The 16,381-nt window shown below is 63.2% G+C and overlaps 1 protein-coding gene across 1 annotated transcript in view; it reads right to left on the bottom strand.

Annotated features, from left to right (window-relative positions):
- Positions 1 to 6,963: 6,963 nt before the first annotated feature.
- DNAJB6 (DnaJ heat shock protein family (Hsp40) member B6) overlaps positions 6,964 to 16,381 on the bottom strand; it is a 36,961-nt gene continuing 27,543 nt past the window's right edge. The window contains exons 9-10 of the mRNA XM_037131900.2: positions 12,922 to 13,134; positions 6,964 to 8,045 (exon numbers count right to left, since the gene is read on the bottom strand). Coding sequence (XP_036987795.2) covers positions 7,963 to 8,045; positions 12,922 to 13,134 — 296 coding nt within the window. The 3' untranslated portion in view covers positions 6,964 to 7,962. The remainder of the gene's footprint in view (positions 8,046 to 12,921; positions 13,135 to 16,381) is intronic.

Raw genomic sequence — 16,381 nt, 5'->3', positions numbered from 1 at the left:
TGCTACAATGGCTGATGATGGCTGTAGGAGGGGCCGGTGTGAAACAGCTCAGTAACCGCCCCCCCTTCCACTCTGTTTAGAACATGCAGAGAAGGGCTCTCGACAGGCCCTCCCTGTGTGACCCGCACCACCGCGGCCCCCACAAACCTACCTGTCACTCGGGATGGGCACACGCAGGGAAGGTGGGTGCCTTCACTCTCACCAAAAGCCCGTGGCGCTAAAGCGCAGGCTCAGCTGACTCTGAGGATGCTTTGGGGGCGGCATCACCATCCAGCCTGCAGCCCCTTCCTGGCAGAGAGGTGGCTCCCGACACCCGCCATGCACACCTGCCATGCACACCGGGTGTCCCTTCCAGACAGTGAGGGGCAGCCACCACCACACCCAGTCGACGCCCACGGCCACCCTCAGCCCAGGTTCCCAGGCACCGTCTCTGCCGACGGTTGCATTTGGAGGCCAGTTTGGTGTCTCTGGACTCAGAAATCACTGATAAACAACAGAACAGCCCTTGCTCCTTTGACAGGAGGTGTTAGATGCTTTTTAAAAAAGATTTTACTTATTTTTAGAGAGGGAAAGAGGGAGAGAAACATCAGTGTGTGGTTGCCTCTTGTGCGCCCCACGATGGGGACCTGGCCCCGCCTGCAACCCAGGCATGTATGTGCCCTGACTGGGAATCGTACCGACGACCCTTTGGTTTGCAGGCCGGCGCTCGATCCACTGAGCTACACCAGCCAAGGCTGATTTCTCTTTTTTTAATCTCATCCAAGAATATGTTTATTGATTTTGAGGGACAGGAAAGAAGAGGGAGACAGAGACATCGACGGGCAAGAGAAACACTGATCAGTGGCCTCTCTTACCTGCCCTGACAAGCAATGGAACCTGCGGCCTTTTGCTGAACAGATGATGCCCAACCGCCTGGCCAGGGCTGACTTTCTGTGCACTTTTGTGTGTAGAACTTCAAGCTAGGCTGTGGCTGGGAAGGGGTCTCCCCACCCGTCACGCAGTGACACATGTTCCTGGGGAACGTGGCACTGAACCATTCATGCACAACCTGCTTCTAAGTCAGGGTTTCCTGTGTAGAGAGTGGCTGCCTTACTGCGATGTACTGAAAAGTTGGCCCTCCACACAGGCTTTGCAAAAAAAAAAAAAAAAAAAAAAAGTCTAAAAGAAAAGAAAGCAAATTTAAAAAATTTTTAAACTAGGGAGTGATTCCAGAGTGTCTCCAGAGTGTATCCGGCCTCATGAGAGCTCAGTGTCCAAAAGCCCACTTGGAAAAAGCGGCGAGTTTGTCACGGCGTCGGCATGAACAGCTCCCGCCTGCAGGCGGCCGGCTGCCGTCCTGGAGGGCAGCAGATGCACTCCGAGCTCCCAGCCAGGTTGTCTGCCTGCAACGGCACTGCGTTCTAATCGGCTACTCCGCACTCCTGGGTAATCCCATGCCATGGCTTCCTGTGATAGCTCTGATACATTGTTATTCCTACCAAATTTTTAAATGTTAGATGGTTAACCTGTGTCCCTAAAAGTAGCAATAAAATTGCATCCTGCGGAGCCACGCCCACGTCATTCCAGGGGCCTTAGTTTACGAGGCACTTGTTTGCCAAAGATGACAACGTAGTTTTTACAGTTTCCTTAAAGAGCTGACACTCGAGACATTCCCTGATCAGTCCCAACTGGTCTGAACCAGCTATGATGACTGTAGCCTGAATTAGCAGAGTATGACATCATTTCTGGCAAAGCTGTAGCACAGCACCAACGATTGGCTCAGGGGGCCTACCTGCTGGTCTGAGCGTAGATGCTGTGTTCAAAACCATGTAAACTATGTAACAATAAAGTCCCTGAACTCAGCCTGATCTGAAACAAAACCAGTTACCTGGCTTCCCTGACTGCAAATTTTACAAACCCTCCTCCCTGGGGCTTTTAACTGAGATGTGTCACTGCAGGTAAAGAGGGAAACAAAGTATCCAGACCCCACATCCAAGATCGCCCGCCCTTTGTCTTTCTCAGTCTGACCAGTTCACCCAGCACAGGGCCCTCTGGGCCCATCTACGTTGTTGCAAAAGGCAGGCTTTCCCTTTTTAGGGCTGCATAATATTCCACTGTACATCCGCACCACTTCCTGCTCCATCATCTAGAAACAAAAGAAACAGCCCTGGAGGTGGGGGCGGGTCCGGCTGGAGTGGGTTCCATTCTGTCAGGGCGCAACCTGGGTTTCAGGGTCAATACCGTTCCCCGCATCAGGGAGCACAGGAGAGGCGACCAGTCATTCACGCATTCGTTAATTCTCCCTCCCTCTCCCTCTCTCTCTCTCTCTCTCTCTCTCTCTCAACCAGGGGACATATCCTTGGATGAGGATTAAAAAAAACCAGACTCATAAAAACAAAGACCAAAGGGATGGATACCAAAAGAGCGGGAGGAGATGGTAAAAAGGGACATTTTGTTGACAATACGGTTAAGGTCACAGGGTGACACCTGGTTGCTAGGATCAGTCAGGCGACCACAGTGTGAGGCGTGAGGATGTCGAATCAGCCCTGACCGCTGTGGCGTGGTTGGGCATTGTTCTGCCAGGTGAAGTCGCTGGTTCGATTCCTGGTCGGGGCACAGGCCTGGGTTGTAGGCTGGGGGTGCAGGAGAGGCAATTGATCAGTGTTTCTCTCCCTTTCTCTCTCCCTTACCGTCTCTCTAAAAACAAACATAAAATCTTTTTTTTAAATGTTGAGTCCCTATATTGCATACCTGGAACCAATACGACCAACACAAGCGAATCCGAACCAAAAATAAAATTCCCTGGAAAGCAGATTTAAGAGCACCTTCAGAAGTGAATTTCTTTCTAGAACTGTGCTTTTATTTCCGAGTTCCTAAGTCCAGACAGCAGGGCACTTGGTGACCCCGTGGCCAGCAGGCTGTCCGACCCCCCACCCTGCGTCACTGTCACTCATGGCTCCTTTCAGTTCCAACCACAGCTGAGACCAGACGTGCATCACAATGGAACCCCTCCTGAAGGAGCCCGGGGACGTGGGTCCCCAGGCTGGCCGGTGACCGCTGGGAGCTGCCCCATTCGGAGGAAGCAGCTGCGGCAGGCGCGTCACCCACGAGAGCGCCGCCCCCCACCCGCGTTTTAAATCACAGACCGGAGGAGGTGAGGACAGCTGCCACCAGCCCCCACAAGGCTTCCAGGGCGGGGCGGGCTCCACCCTCGCTCCCCTTGATTTCCCTTCCTCTGCCCCCTTGACATTTCTGCTTCAGTGTCTACAGCCACTGGCTGGATATGGAGGACAGTGGGGGTTACAGGGGTCACATTCTCTGACCCTACGAAGTGTCAGGAGCAAGAGACACCTTATGTTCCAGTGAAAAGACACAAGGAAATGGAGACACAACTGCCCTGTCTCACCGGGCCCTGGAGCGGCACCTGCAGAAACAGCGCCCCGTTGTCACCCAGGAGGGTGACGCCCCACAGGCCTCGGGAACAACAGGCCGGGTCCCAGGAAGCCCGGGGTGGGCTGCTTCCCGCTGCCCAGTGGTGGCGGAGGAGGGCCCTGTGTGCCAGGGGAGGCCAGACTTGCCACGTGCTGCCTGACACACTCACTAGGGGACCACCCAGGGCTCAGCGATTATGGGGTGACCGTAGCTGGAAGGTGGTAGAAATCGTAACAGTAGATTTCGCTTTTCTGAATTAGCCCAGGAATCCACAAATCACTGTTCATTCGGTGTCACTGAAGATGTGACCGTAGAAAGAGAAAAGTGTAAGTGTTCGGGGGACCCTTGTTTTACAGGGGGGCACTGTGTCCCTGTGGACCCTCACTCACAAGGCACCAAGCTGGTGGCCAACGGTGAGCTAGACAAACACCCACTGCCCCCGAGACCCAGTGCCTGCCTTCCACCAAGGGGCCGCGGAGGCGCTCTGGGCGCCCCCCCAAGCTCATTTTAGCCATATTGACTTGAACACAGTTAAACTAGTTCACTGGGTGTGCATGTCTGTGCACGAGTGTACAATGTGCATGGGTGTGTGCACACGTGTGCAGGCTGGGGTGAAAGCGGGTATCTGGAACACAACCCTGGTTTCTTTTGTGGAGGCGCCCTCTGGTGGCCACGGGAGAGATTACACTGTGAAACACAACCTGTTCACACGCCAGTCAGTCCTACGCCACTCAGTCCTCCATGCTGGTTTTGTGTCGACCTTAGGGGGGGTGTCTGTGTGTGTGTGTCTGTGTCTGTGTCTGTCTGTGTGTGTGTTCTTAAACAGCCCTGGATGGTGTGGCTCAGTGGATTGAACACTGGCATGTGAACCAAAGGGTCACAGGTTCAATTCCCAGTCAGGGTGCATGCCTGGGTTGCAGGCCAGGTCCCCAGTAGGGGGGGCACGAGAGGCAACCATACATTGATGTTTCTCTCCCACTCTTTCTCCCTCCCTTCCCCTCTCTCTAAAAATAAATAAATAAAATCTTTAAAAAGTTCCCTCTCGCTACAGAGCTGTAAGGAAGTTTTTCAGATATCACTCCGTTGCACATTTGAAAGTCGGACACTGAAGAATCCCAGCTAGAAGCCGAACAGCACAGCCCCCGGGCCGAGGGGGGCTGGCCTCCGGGGTACCCAGGAATCCACCTGGGCTCGCCGCACAGACGCCAGGCCGGGGTCCGGGCGACGGAGGCCCAGGTGCGGCAGGAAGTGGTGTCCCCGGGACAGACGGGAAGGTGACGAAGATGACAGGCACCCCACACGTGCTCCCTCTCCAGCAACGTGTCCACTGTGGGGCAAGCTGGGGGCCGTGCCAGCAACGTGCCCACTGCCACGCAGCCCAGTCCCGGGGTCCGGTGCGTCGGGGGGGGGGTGTGGGTGTGTGTGTGTGGGTGTGGGTGTGTGTGTTGACAGGCTCACACACGCCGACCGGGACCGGGCCCCAGCACAGGGGGGCAGGGGAGGCACGAGGGGCACCTCTCCCCGCCAGCCCCAAACCAGGGGGTCTGTGCAGACACTGCCGTTCTGCGGCCAAGAGCAACCAGGGCCGGGTGTGAGGGAGCAGGCGCCGGGCCGAGGCTCGGGGACGTACGCGACCCGTGCTCCACACTGTGGACAGACGGGGACAGCCAGGCTCAGGGCCCCACGCGCCCCCCCACCCAGACACAGACCCCACCCTCTGGCCCAGCACCTGGGCTGACGTGGTTGGGGGGGGGTGAAGGACACAGTGAAGGACAGTGTCCCAGGCCGCAGGGCCCAGCGCCTGAGGGACAGGCAGCACCTCTGAGGCGTGGGCAGCGGACTAGGGGACCCCACCCGGGGCCTCCCAGACCCCGGACCCCTGCAAGCCCAGCCCCGGGGGCCCCGAACTCGCCGGCCAGCTGCCACGCCAGGCATGAAATTTGCTGTCCTGGGAACGGGAAAACTCAGGGTGCCCGGCCACCCAGGGCCCCGCCTGTCACCGGGTGATCAGAGGCTCAGTCCTTTTCCTCCACAGAAGCCGAATTCTGTCTGCTCACTGAACAAGCCCAGTGGGCCAGGAGCACTCCGTGACCCCCAGGAGCAGGGTGGGGCCCCGGTCAGCTGCACCCACAGCGCAGGGGGTGGGGGCAGAGGTGGGGGTCCCGGCAGCTGGGTCTGGGCCTCCCTGGCGTCCCCACTGCCCAGGAACCGTGACACTGCCAGGAAGGTGCTGCCAGGCAGGTGCTGCCCGGGGCCCCTGACAACCGCTGTCACCTGGGAGGCCTCGGGAAGCACCTGGGGGTTCAGTCAAGTCCTGGCGACGCCCTCACCTTCACACGCATCTGAGAAGAAGCTGATCAGCTGGTCGCTCACTCGGTCGCTCGCTGGCTCACAGGCAGAGGCAGCAGCCGTACCGCCTCGAGTCCCCGGTGCGGCAGCAGCACCCGTGCCAGGAAGCCAAAGAGCCTTACTGGCTGCAGCACCCTGGGGCCCACACAGCACATGGGCTGGGCCCCGGGAACCACGAGGACTGGGACCTGCTGAGGGGACCGTGGGGTTAAAAATGGGACAGTGGGGCACCAGGGGAGTGTCCGCCGGGGGACCCTCTGTAGGGCCAGTGGCCAGGGGACCAGTGAGAGCTGGAGGGGGAAGGCCACGCATCTGAGCGAGGAGCACCCGGTGTGGGGCAGGGCACCTTCCGGTCTGCCCGCGCCCACCTCAGAGCTTTGATACCGGGGGCCCTGGTGGGGACTTGCTGGGTGGCTGAGACCCTGCATCCATCCCACTCCGCCCAGGCAGCTGGGCGACGGGACAGCCCCTCGGAGACAGGAGCAGAAACACAGCACCCGGGCCCCCGCCAGCTGAGAGGACAAGTGGGTGTGACCATCGAACACACGGGGGCCTGTCCCTGGCTCCTGCTGTCGGGGGTCCCGGGTTCAAGGGGATGCCAGCAGCTCAGGGGCTGTGGGTGCCATTTCCAGTGAAGCGTGAGCGGGTCAGATGAATGTCCCTGAGCGCGGGGCGGTGCCCAGCCTGCGCTGCTGAGTCCTCCCAGCGTGTGGAGGGGCAGCAGACCCCTCCCCCACCCCCTCCAGGCTGCCCCGGGGCCCCACCCCCTGCAAGCCAGGCAGGTGTGGTTCTGCCTGCTCCTCACCTGTGGGGCCGAGTGAGCCCCCTGCGCTGGGAGACACTCACGGCCCTGACACCCCCACCCAGACACGGCGCCTGTGCGGCCCACGGATGGCAAGGGGCATGTTCTGTGACGTGTCCTTCCCGCCCGCCCCAGGTGCCCGCAGAGGTGACAGGTGTCCTGTCCCCTCCTCACAGAGGTGGGAGCAGGCCTGCCCTCGCCCGTGCCCCCCCAGGCTGCAGGTTCACCCGTGTGTTCAGCCGCCTTCAGGACACGCCACTGCACAGCCTGCAACTCACAGTCCAGCCCTTCTGCCCGAACCACCACTTGACCTCTCGTGACCGAAACGACGCAGAACCACTGTCACTCGAAGGCCCACAGCAGTGCGCCTCCCGGCGCCCGAAATGATGGCACGAGAGCCGCACGGTGACACTCACGCTTTATTCACGGCAGCCGGTTCCCACACGAGCATCAGACCCCGGGCCGCATCCCGCGGGCACGCCCGCCCACCAAGCAGCCCCCGGACGTGGTCACACCCGCCGGGCGGCCGGCCTGGGCGCACAGGCTTCCCAGCCTCCAGACCGCGGGCTCGATTGCTGGCACTTCACACTGCGTCCACACCTTTCGCTGCCCCCCCTTCCACAAGGGTCAGGGAAAGGCGGGCGAGCGGCATCCGCGGGGCAACAGGGTCAGGGCCACACTCGGCAGCGAAGGCGAAGCAGCAGCACATGCAAAGCAGCCGCTGCCGAGGCCACGGAGTCGCCGGAGCGGGAGCCCGTGGCACAGGCGTGTGCATGCGAGTGTGCTCACTGACAGCGCAGCCCGGTCCCGGCAAGACCTCAACTCAGAGACACAGGGGCCCTCGAACGAATCCGGGGGAATCCTGCCACGTGCTGAACAGAACCCTCGTGGGCCCGGGACAGAAGGTGGGATGAGCGAAAACTGCGGCCCCGAGGCCCCCTGGACGGCGTGGAGGGGACCAGGCGGAAGCCATGACCCGAGGGGCGCCCGCCAGGCCCGCTGGGCTGCGAGGTGTGTCACCTGCGAGTCACCTACACATGCTACTTTCCGGTCACCAGAACCGCGCTGCCACAGGCAGGAGCGCCCCTGCGAGCGGACGAACAGACACCCGCAGCCTGTCTGAGCCTCGGCGTCACGCCACTAAAACTACAGCTACATCGGGAGTCGGCACCGTGGTGGCGTCGACAGGGAGGACAGGGGAGCGCCACAACCACGCGGCAGGGAGCTGTCTCGGCGCCAGGGAGCGAGGCCCCCACCGCCTCGTGCTCGTCATGCCCACAGCGGCCACCGCCAATCGCCGTCCCTCCAAAGCCCAGTGCCGGGGCAGGTGTGTCTGGGGCCGGCGCGGCGACACCCTACCTAGCGCGCACACCGCCCGGCGCAGCGGCGCGGCCCCGCGCTCAGTGCTGGCCCTTGGTCGACTTCTTCTTCTTGGACTCGTCCTTGTGCTTCTGCTTCTTCCTCTTGCCGCCTTCCTTGAGTCCTACGGAGACACGGCTCGTGAGACACTGCGCAGAGGGGCGGCGGGTCCCCACCCAGTGTCCTGGCCGCCCCCGCGCCAACAACGCACGCGACCCGGGACGGGGGACAGGCACACTTCTCCCCACGCGCGGTCCACACGCGGGCTCCTGTGACTCAAACCGTGTGTGAGGGTCTGCAGGGCACCCACCCACCGCCTTGCACGACCCCTGTTCCCACCCGGCAGGGGCACACCCCGTCCCCTGGTACTGCCAGGTCTGCGGGGCAGGACCCACCCCCTCCACCCAGGCGGGCAGTCAGCCTGCGCCGCGGAGGCCGCAGGATGCACAGGGCACGCCCGCTCTTCCTCGCAGCTCCTGCCGCAGCTGTGCGGAGTCGGTGTAGCCCATGAGGAGGGGCGGGGGCTCCTGGGCTGGGACACAGGTGGGGGTGGGTGGAGGTAAGAAGAGCTCAGTTTAAAGGTCTGACTGGGACAGACCTGAGAACGGAACGGGGCCAGGACCACTGCAGCCCCCAGCCTGCTTACCGGTCTCCTGAAAGCACCCTTGAGATTTTAAGGTACCAGGTGGTATCTCACAGCGTCACCTCCAGTCCTGACCCTCCCCGGGCCACGCAAGGGACTCAGCTCACTGAATCACCATCGCATGGGTCCCCACAGCACAACCACCTGACGCAGGCCCCACGCCTGGTAATACCCGATGTCCACCTGCCACCAGGTGGGAGCCCTCAGGTCTCCCCTGCACCAGTCTCGCCCCGCCCACCAGCCCTCCGCCAGCACCCCAGATGTCCGGCCATGCTGACCCCCCTCCCCGGGGCCGAGCCCCCGCTGCCACCCCACAGCAGGGCGCCCCACCTGCCCGAGGCTGTGCCATCATCCGGCCACACGCTCAGGAAGTCTGCTCTCCGTTTGAGTTGGGGGGGAGCAGAGGGCGGCGCCCGGCTGAGGCCACCGCACCGGCCAGGGAGAGTGGGACATTCCCAACGCCAGCCCCGCGGTGACACCAGGGGACCTGGGGCCGGGACAGAGGAAGATGACACCCTCCCGGGTCACAGACACAGGCCCAGACTGTCCAGGAACGTGCTTTGTGTCCGACAGCAGTTGAGATCACGGGCAACAGGAGGTGATACCACATGGGCCACGGCTGGGCCCCCCTGGGTCCTTTTCCATCGAGATAACCTGGCCCCAGTCCGGATGCCATGAGAAGGGCAGGGGAGGAAAGTCAGGCTCCCCAGGGGTGGGCCCAGCGAACACAGAGATGAAGAGATGGCGTCCCCCTCCCACTCTTACTGAACAGGCTTCCCTGCCTGATGCTGAGAGCATCGGAAACAGCCACGGCTGGCGTGGCTCAGTGCGCAGAGGGCCAGCCTGCAGACCAAAGGGTCGCCGGTTCCACTCCCAGTCAGGGCACAGGCCTGGGTTGTGGGCCAGGTCCCCACTAGGGGGCGCTCGAGAGGCAGCCACACATCGGTGCTCCCCTCTCTCTAAAAACAAAACACAGGAAAATGGCCTCATACAGACTGAAGACCTTAGTGACAGGACAGAAGGCTGCAACGCCCCAGGGCGGCTGCACACCTCCCCCGCAGGTAACCGCCCCCAGACCGGCGGCTCAGGGAGCCAGGTGGCAACCAGTACAGAGCCCACTCTCGGGTTGGGGAGGGTCCTTCAAAATCATGCAGGACAAACGTCTAATGAAAACTGTCCCCACGACTCTGGCAGCCTGGCCCTCGACTGCCTTCCTGTCACGTCTCACCTGGTGCTGGGAGGAGGGCCAGCACCTGGGTGGCGCTGAACCGCCACGAGCTCTACAGTGACCGACAGACGGATTCCGGTCCAAGGGTCTACAGCCCCTCCCAAAGCCCGTCCAGCCACCCCCCGGCATAACCTGAACTCCCTGAAACGCCACACCTCCATCCCTCGGGACTGTGCCTGCGGTGCCCAGGGCCCCTCGCCCAAGCGGCCCCTCACAGAAGCCAACTCTGCGCACGGCAGCTGCAGGCTCTCAGCGGGAAGTGCAGCCCAGCCTCGCAGACGGGTTAGTCCCTGCCCCTCAGCAGCACAGCGCAGCCCGGCGTCAGTCCCCAACCAGGGGCGCGGCAGGGAGGTGCCACCAACCCCGGGAAGGAGGGCTCCAGTGGACACCACAGCTCACTCCCAAGTTCGAGTCGTTCTGTGCGGGATGGGCTCCGACTTCCCTCCCAGCACAGCACCCACGCCCGCAGGAAGCTCCGACCCCTCTCAGTGTTTGACTTGTTGGCTGCTGGGGCTGGACACGCAGACCTGCCTCCCACATCAGAAATAAAGCAGGAGGGCTCTGGCCGCCGAGGCTCCGTGGGGCGCTCGACGTCCCGCAAAGAGCAAAAGGTCACTGGTGGATTCCCGGTCAGGGCAGAGGCCTGGGGACCTGGGCCAGTCCCCGGGTGGGGCTCAGGCCAGAGGCAACCAACGCACCTCTCTCTCTCCCTTCCTTCCCCTCGCTCTACAAGTAAGGAAAATCTTAAAAGAAAGCAAGCAGAATTTTACGGGGTTAGAATTTAAGGCAACAGCAGCTTAAGAAACCAAATGCCAGCAACCGATGCCCGCGTCCCTCTCACCGGCCACCCGCACAGACCGCCCAGGCCCTGCCGCCGCGCCCGTGCTCACAGGGGTCACCAGCGGGAAACTGCTCACAGCAGCGGTGCGTCCGGACTCCCCGAGCACTGAGCTTTCGCCTCAGGTCCTCACTCCCATTACTGTCCAGCTCTCCGGGCACCTGGCGCACCTGCGTCCAGTGAACGGTCACGCCACAGAAGCACGATGCCTGACGTCTTGGTAACAAGTGCCTCACATGTGCTGCTCTTTAAGGGGAGCTGGAACCTGGCACACCTGCGTCCAGTGGCCGGTCACGCCATAGAAGCACGATGCCTGACGTCTTGGTAACAAGTGCCTTACATGTGCTGCTCTTTAAGGGAAATTAACCAAGACATGGCATCACCTGCGCCTGCAGGTGGGCGAGCAGGCCACGCCAGGCCCTGCGGAGCGGGGCGCGGCTGCAGAGGGCCACCCGGAGATTGGGTGTCCTCGCCCGGCAGACAGGAACAGCTCACAACCCAACTGTCTCTTCCTCCCTGTTCTTGCTTCACTGCCTCCGTTTTTCGAATCTTCCTTCAGGGCAGAACTGTCGTCTCCGACACAAGCACACTGAAGGGCAACCTCGCCTCGCAGTCCCTGGTGACTTCATGCTGACGACGAGAGAAGTGTGTTTTCTCGCCAACTCCCACGGAGTTTTGAAAACGCTCCGGACGGTGCTCCAGGGTCCTGGGGTGCGGGGCAGGCCGCGACCCCTGGCCATGGGCAAGGACTGGGACAACGTGGCCTGCCCTGTGAGAGCCCACACCGAATTCATAACACTCGGTCACAGGACCCAGAAGGGACCCCGTGGTGGAAATCGACAAAGACAGGCCATTTTCTTGAGGACTCACTTCCGGCTTTTTCACCTTCTCAGGAGGGGACGAGCGTCCCTCACTCAACAGGCACCGTCGGGAGCGGCAGCCTCAAGCCGGCCTCAGCACACGGCTCCGGGCCGGCAGGCGGTGCCGTCTGCCCCGAGGCTGCCGAGTCCGGCTGAGCTGCCGCGGGGCCGGCCGGGATGGCACCCCTCACGCCTGGAGCTGGGCCACTCTTACGCAGCTGGCGAAACCCCGTCCAGCCTGTTCGGGGAAACTGGGCCCCGCCCAGCCTGCCTGGCCTGCTCGGCTCCAGAAGGGACAGCAGGTGCAGGGTGGCCAGGTCCTTCCTGAGCCACACGCCTGGCGGCTGCCAGCTCTCCACCCCACCTCACAGAAAAGGCTTGTGTCCCCAGTGGCCCGGCCGTGGCCGAAGCCCCAGGACACCCCCTGTGGGTAGACGACGTGTCTCCTGTCCCAACAGGTGCCTGTCCTGTATCTGACGGGACCAGAGGGGCTTCACACGACTGGTTTCCGACAGAGTGTTCTGGGAGGTGAACTCAGTTCTCAGGCAGCCCTCGGTCCACAGTGGACCTCATGACACCACTGGACCCGGAGGACTGAGGGTCACGCTTTCCTGTCAACACACGGCCTGCGACGCGGAACTCAGAGACCCCTCAGTGGTCAAAACCACAAGCACAGCCACACCCTCAGGGACCATCCAGAACCTCCCATGGGGAACCGACTCAGACCTGCCTGGGCCCTGCTGTGCACGGCCGGTCTGGACCCCGACCAGGGCAGCGCCGGCAGTGGAGGCCAGGAAGGCCGCCGGGCCTCGGGGAGAAGGCGGGCTCAGCACCCATCTCACCGACAGAGGGACACACCCCAGACAGCTGTCCTGTCTCACCTCTCACCGAGCTCGAGTGCAGGCAGGAAGGGCAGAAAAAGCAGCACAGCCCGCTCTGGCTGGTGCAGCTCAGGTTCAATTCCCAGTCAGGGCACACACCTGGGTTACGGACCCGGCACCCAGGAGGGGGCGTGCAACAGGCAACCACTCATTGACATTTCTCCCTCTCTCTCCCTCCTGTCTAAAAATGGATAAATAAAATCTTTAAAAAAGAAGAAAATGCAAGACCCCTCAGCCCTGAGGTCACCTGGAGCTTGCTGGGAGAAGCCCCCCCATGGTCCAGGAGACCTCAAGCACCGAGCAGAACCTACCAGGGGGGCATTTAAGCTGAAGGCAGCACCTGTGGTCTGTGCCCAAGACAACACACTTCATACCGTCACAGAAGGCTGGCACCCCGGTTTAATCACGGGGGACCTCCCAGCAGGGCCCCCCGCCCCACACGGCCAGCCGCCCGGCCCCGGCGCCCGCCCTCAGGTCAGGACGCAGCAGCACAGCAGCGGTCTCTGCCCTCGCGGGCCGGGGGCGGCCAGCGGTGCTTCCGTCTGCACACCTGCCAGCACGGAGGGGTCCCAGTGGCTGCTGGGCCGGTGGCGGCCGGGGTCCTCCTCCTCCTCGCTGACGTGGGGAGGGGACGCGTGCTTGGGCAGCGGGGCGGGCTTGTGGGCTTTCAGCGGGCGGGCACTGGTGCTGGCGGGCTGTGCGGGAAGCGCATGCTGGCCCCTGAGCCGGCATGCTTCCAGGAAGGCTGCTTCATTGGCCACACCTGCAAGGACAGACGGAGACAGCTGTGAGTGCCCCGCCTGGCCGGCGCCACGCTCGACCCGGAGCCAGCAGAGGTCACTGGCACTGTGGGTCTTAACGCCCCCCAGCCCGGCGGGGACGGCAGCATGGGAAAACCCTCCCCCGACCCCGAGGGCACGTGGCTGACGTGTGTGCCACCTGGTGAAGCCCATGGAGGCTGAAGCCCTGGTGACCAGGTTGCCGTCAGCATCAACTCCGCGGTCCACCCTGGACGAGGCTGCGGTCCACCTCTGGCCTTGTCCCCGGGCAGCACTGCCCGTCTACCCAACGCTCGATGAGCGTGGGGGCAGAGGTGCAGCCCATGCGTTCACAGGCCCAGAACCCAGACACCGGGGTCTCGTGGAAACCAGGGGTCGGGCGCATTTGGGGGACCCCAGGAAGCTTGCAAGGGCACAAAGGGTCGTTTTCACTGGTTTCCGAGTCCTCCTCTTCAGGGTGGGTGACAAAATCACACTGCCCCCCAAGTGTGGACGGAGGCAGGGAGGCCACCACAAGCGGCCCCCACACTGGCTGCCCTGTATCCCCCACACCCACCAGCCAGGAACTGTTTGCCAGGGACACTCCCACAAGGAGACATTGGGACCTGGGCCCTGGGGATGTTCCCCATCAGAACTGCTTCCACACCACACGTCTGGAGGGGCAGGGAAGGGCGTGGGGCTCCCGCCCTTAACTTCTACCTCTTCCTCCTCCTCCTCCTCCTCCTCCTCAAGCTTGTTACTATCCGGCAGGAAGCTGTGAACACCCCAGGGGCCCAGGGCCCAAGGCCCCTTCTGGAGAAGGGAGATTTCAGGTGTCCCCCCCGTCCAGAGGTTTGTGCCGCTAAGTGTCCAGCTCTAGTTCAGAAAACCTGGGACCCCCATGGCCCGGGTCCCTGCACCTTGGGCCAGCTAAGCAGGAGCCGCACCCCCACCCCAGGCTCAGCCCTGCAGCAGCCGCACCCCCACCCCGTGGGGGAGGAAACAAACACTGGGGGTGGGGGGCTGTTCCACCACGTGGTCTGGAAGCTGGGACCCCAGGCTGACCCAGTGTCAAGGCCCACGACTAACACGCGTTCTGCGCACCCCAGCCACCCTGTCTGCCGGTTCCTCAGGACCAGGTCTGACTGCGGTGCTGAGTGTGACGGACCTCGGAGCAGGGCCACCCTGGCCCTCGTCTCAGACAAGGCTGCTGCGTAACCAGCCTCCTGCCCCAGTGTCACGTCTGTGGAGCCAGGACTCAGCCACTGCCAGGGGCATGCGCTTCCGGGCAGATAAACCGGAAATGGGTGTCCCAAATGCTTGAGTGGTGTGACGAGATGACACCCCACGGGCCCCTGCACCGACTGCGGCCTGCACACTGGGTGCAGGGGACTCCTCATGGCCACGGTCAAAGTGGAGAGGGACTGAGAGGGACTGGGAGGGACGTGGGGCCCACGCCAGTGCTTGGGGCCGTCGCTGCGGCACCCGGGTGGGCACACTCCGGGAGGAGCTCACACTACCCCTAACCCAGGTCCCCTGTGCAGCCCGCCACCCTGTGGGCCCCTGGGGTGAAGCCCTGAAAGCAAGTCGCCCGCTCCCAGCATCCGGTCGGTCCCCACTCTGCACACCCCACGTCCAACGCCCGAGGGCGCCGCTGAGCCCAGTGCGCTGCTGCCCCGCTCGTGCCGACTCAGGGGAGTATCTGGGTCCGAGCTCGGCACTGAGCAGCGGCGGCGGCGACACAGTGTGGGGGGTGTCCGTGCACAGCCACCTGCTCACTTACCTCAGCCCTCAGGTGGTCTCAGGAGCCAGGAGACCCTGCGGCCCTCCAGCCACGAAGGGCCACCGTCCCTGAGAGCTCGAGTCCTGCCCAGGAGCACTGGGAACGCGGTGCAGGCCAGGTGACAGCAGTGCCCCCAGGGCCCAGCACCCAGGTGGGGGGTGCCCCGCAGGACAACGTGCAGGCTCCGTGGTGCTGCCTGGGCGCTGCCGTCCGCTGTCCGGAGGAGCCGCGCCCTGGGAGCCTGGGGGCCGGCTGTGCCATCACCGGTCCCTTCACTCAGCCACCGGCCTGCTGCCCAGGGTCCTGCTCCCACGGCCTCTGCCGCCCAGTGAGGAAGCAGCCCCAGAAGCCCAGCCCGGGGTGGGCACCCAAAAGCCAGACAGACCGTCTCCACGTGCCTGCCCCAGGAGGGACGGCCACCAGGGCGCTCCCCCCCGGAGAGGCCTGGGCACCCACGGCGCTGACAGCGAGGGCCGGGGTGCAAGGGGCCCTCCCCGAGTGGCCCGCACTCTCACACAATGGAGGGACCACAGCGCCCCTCACCGCTGCTCCCGGGCACCCGACCCCAGGCCCTTCTTTCTCCATCCAGCCCTGCTGTGCGCTCTCCGCTGGGGTGGGGCTCACCGCCCAGCGCCCCTGCCCTGCGTGTCCCTGAACTACCTGCACGCCCTCCCACACGGCAAGCCCCAGGGGCCCTGGTCTGGAGCAGGGTCCATCAGCAGGGCTCTCCGCAGAGCTCTGGTGTCTCAGTACCAGCAAGAACCGCGCGGGGGAGGAAGTGGCGGAATCACGTCTGTCCCTGACCCCAAGCCCTGCTGGACGCTGCACGGGGCCAAGCGGACCCACGCAGCGGCCTCCACCCACCGTGGGTTCACACGACAGGTGGCTGCCACCCCCAGGGTGACACTGAGGTGTAAGTGACACCCACTGAGGTGGGAGAAAGGGGCCTTAAGAAGGACAACCCTGACAGTGGTGCCATGGCCCCGACTGGGCCCTAAGCGGGGACAGACCACCCCACAGCTCCCAAGCGGAAGTGAGGGGCCTGCAGGGACAGGGTCACTGTGTCTCACCCGCAGCGCCTGGGTCACACCGAGGTGCCGGTCTTTCGACCCCGCTCACAGCCTGGCACGGAGGTGTGTGAAGGCCCCAGGGACACCCCCACCACAGCCCACAGACCCCTCAGGCCTCGTCAAGAACTGGGGCTGCCAGACCTGCCCCCCAGGGTGCTGGGAGGAGGCTCTGCACCAGGCCCTCCCAGTTTTGGGGGACGAGCCGCACGTCAGAGCGCACACGGCACAGACGCACAAGGGCTGTGGGGGCCACAGGTGAACCCCCGAGATGCTCCAGGGCAGAGGTCCGTCCAGGTCTGGGTAAGGAGCACTGGGAACCCCAGCCAGCGCCCTGGAATGAACGCCCCTGGCAAGAGGTCCCCTCAGTCCTGTGGGAGCGGGCCCTACAGACTGACTGAC

Source organism: Artibeus jamaicensis, unplaced genomic scaffold, assembly GCF_021234435.1.
Source record: "Artibeus jamaicensis isolate MK-2021 breed Jamaican fruit bat unplaced genomic scaffold, CSHL_Jam_final contig_718, whole genome shotgun sequence".
In the NCBI taxonomy this organism is placed as follows: domain Eukaryota; kingdom Metazoa; phylum Chordata; class Mammalia; order Chiroptera; family Phyllostomidae; genus Artibeus; species Artibeus jamaicensis.
Note: the sequence above shows the minus strand (reverse complement) of the source record. Positions and strands in the feature narration are given on the sequence as shown.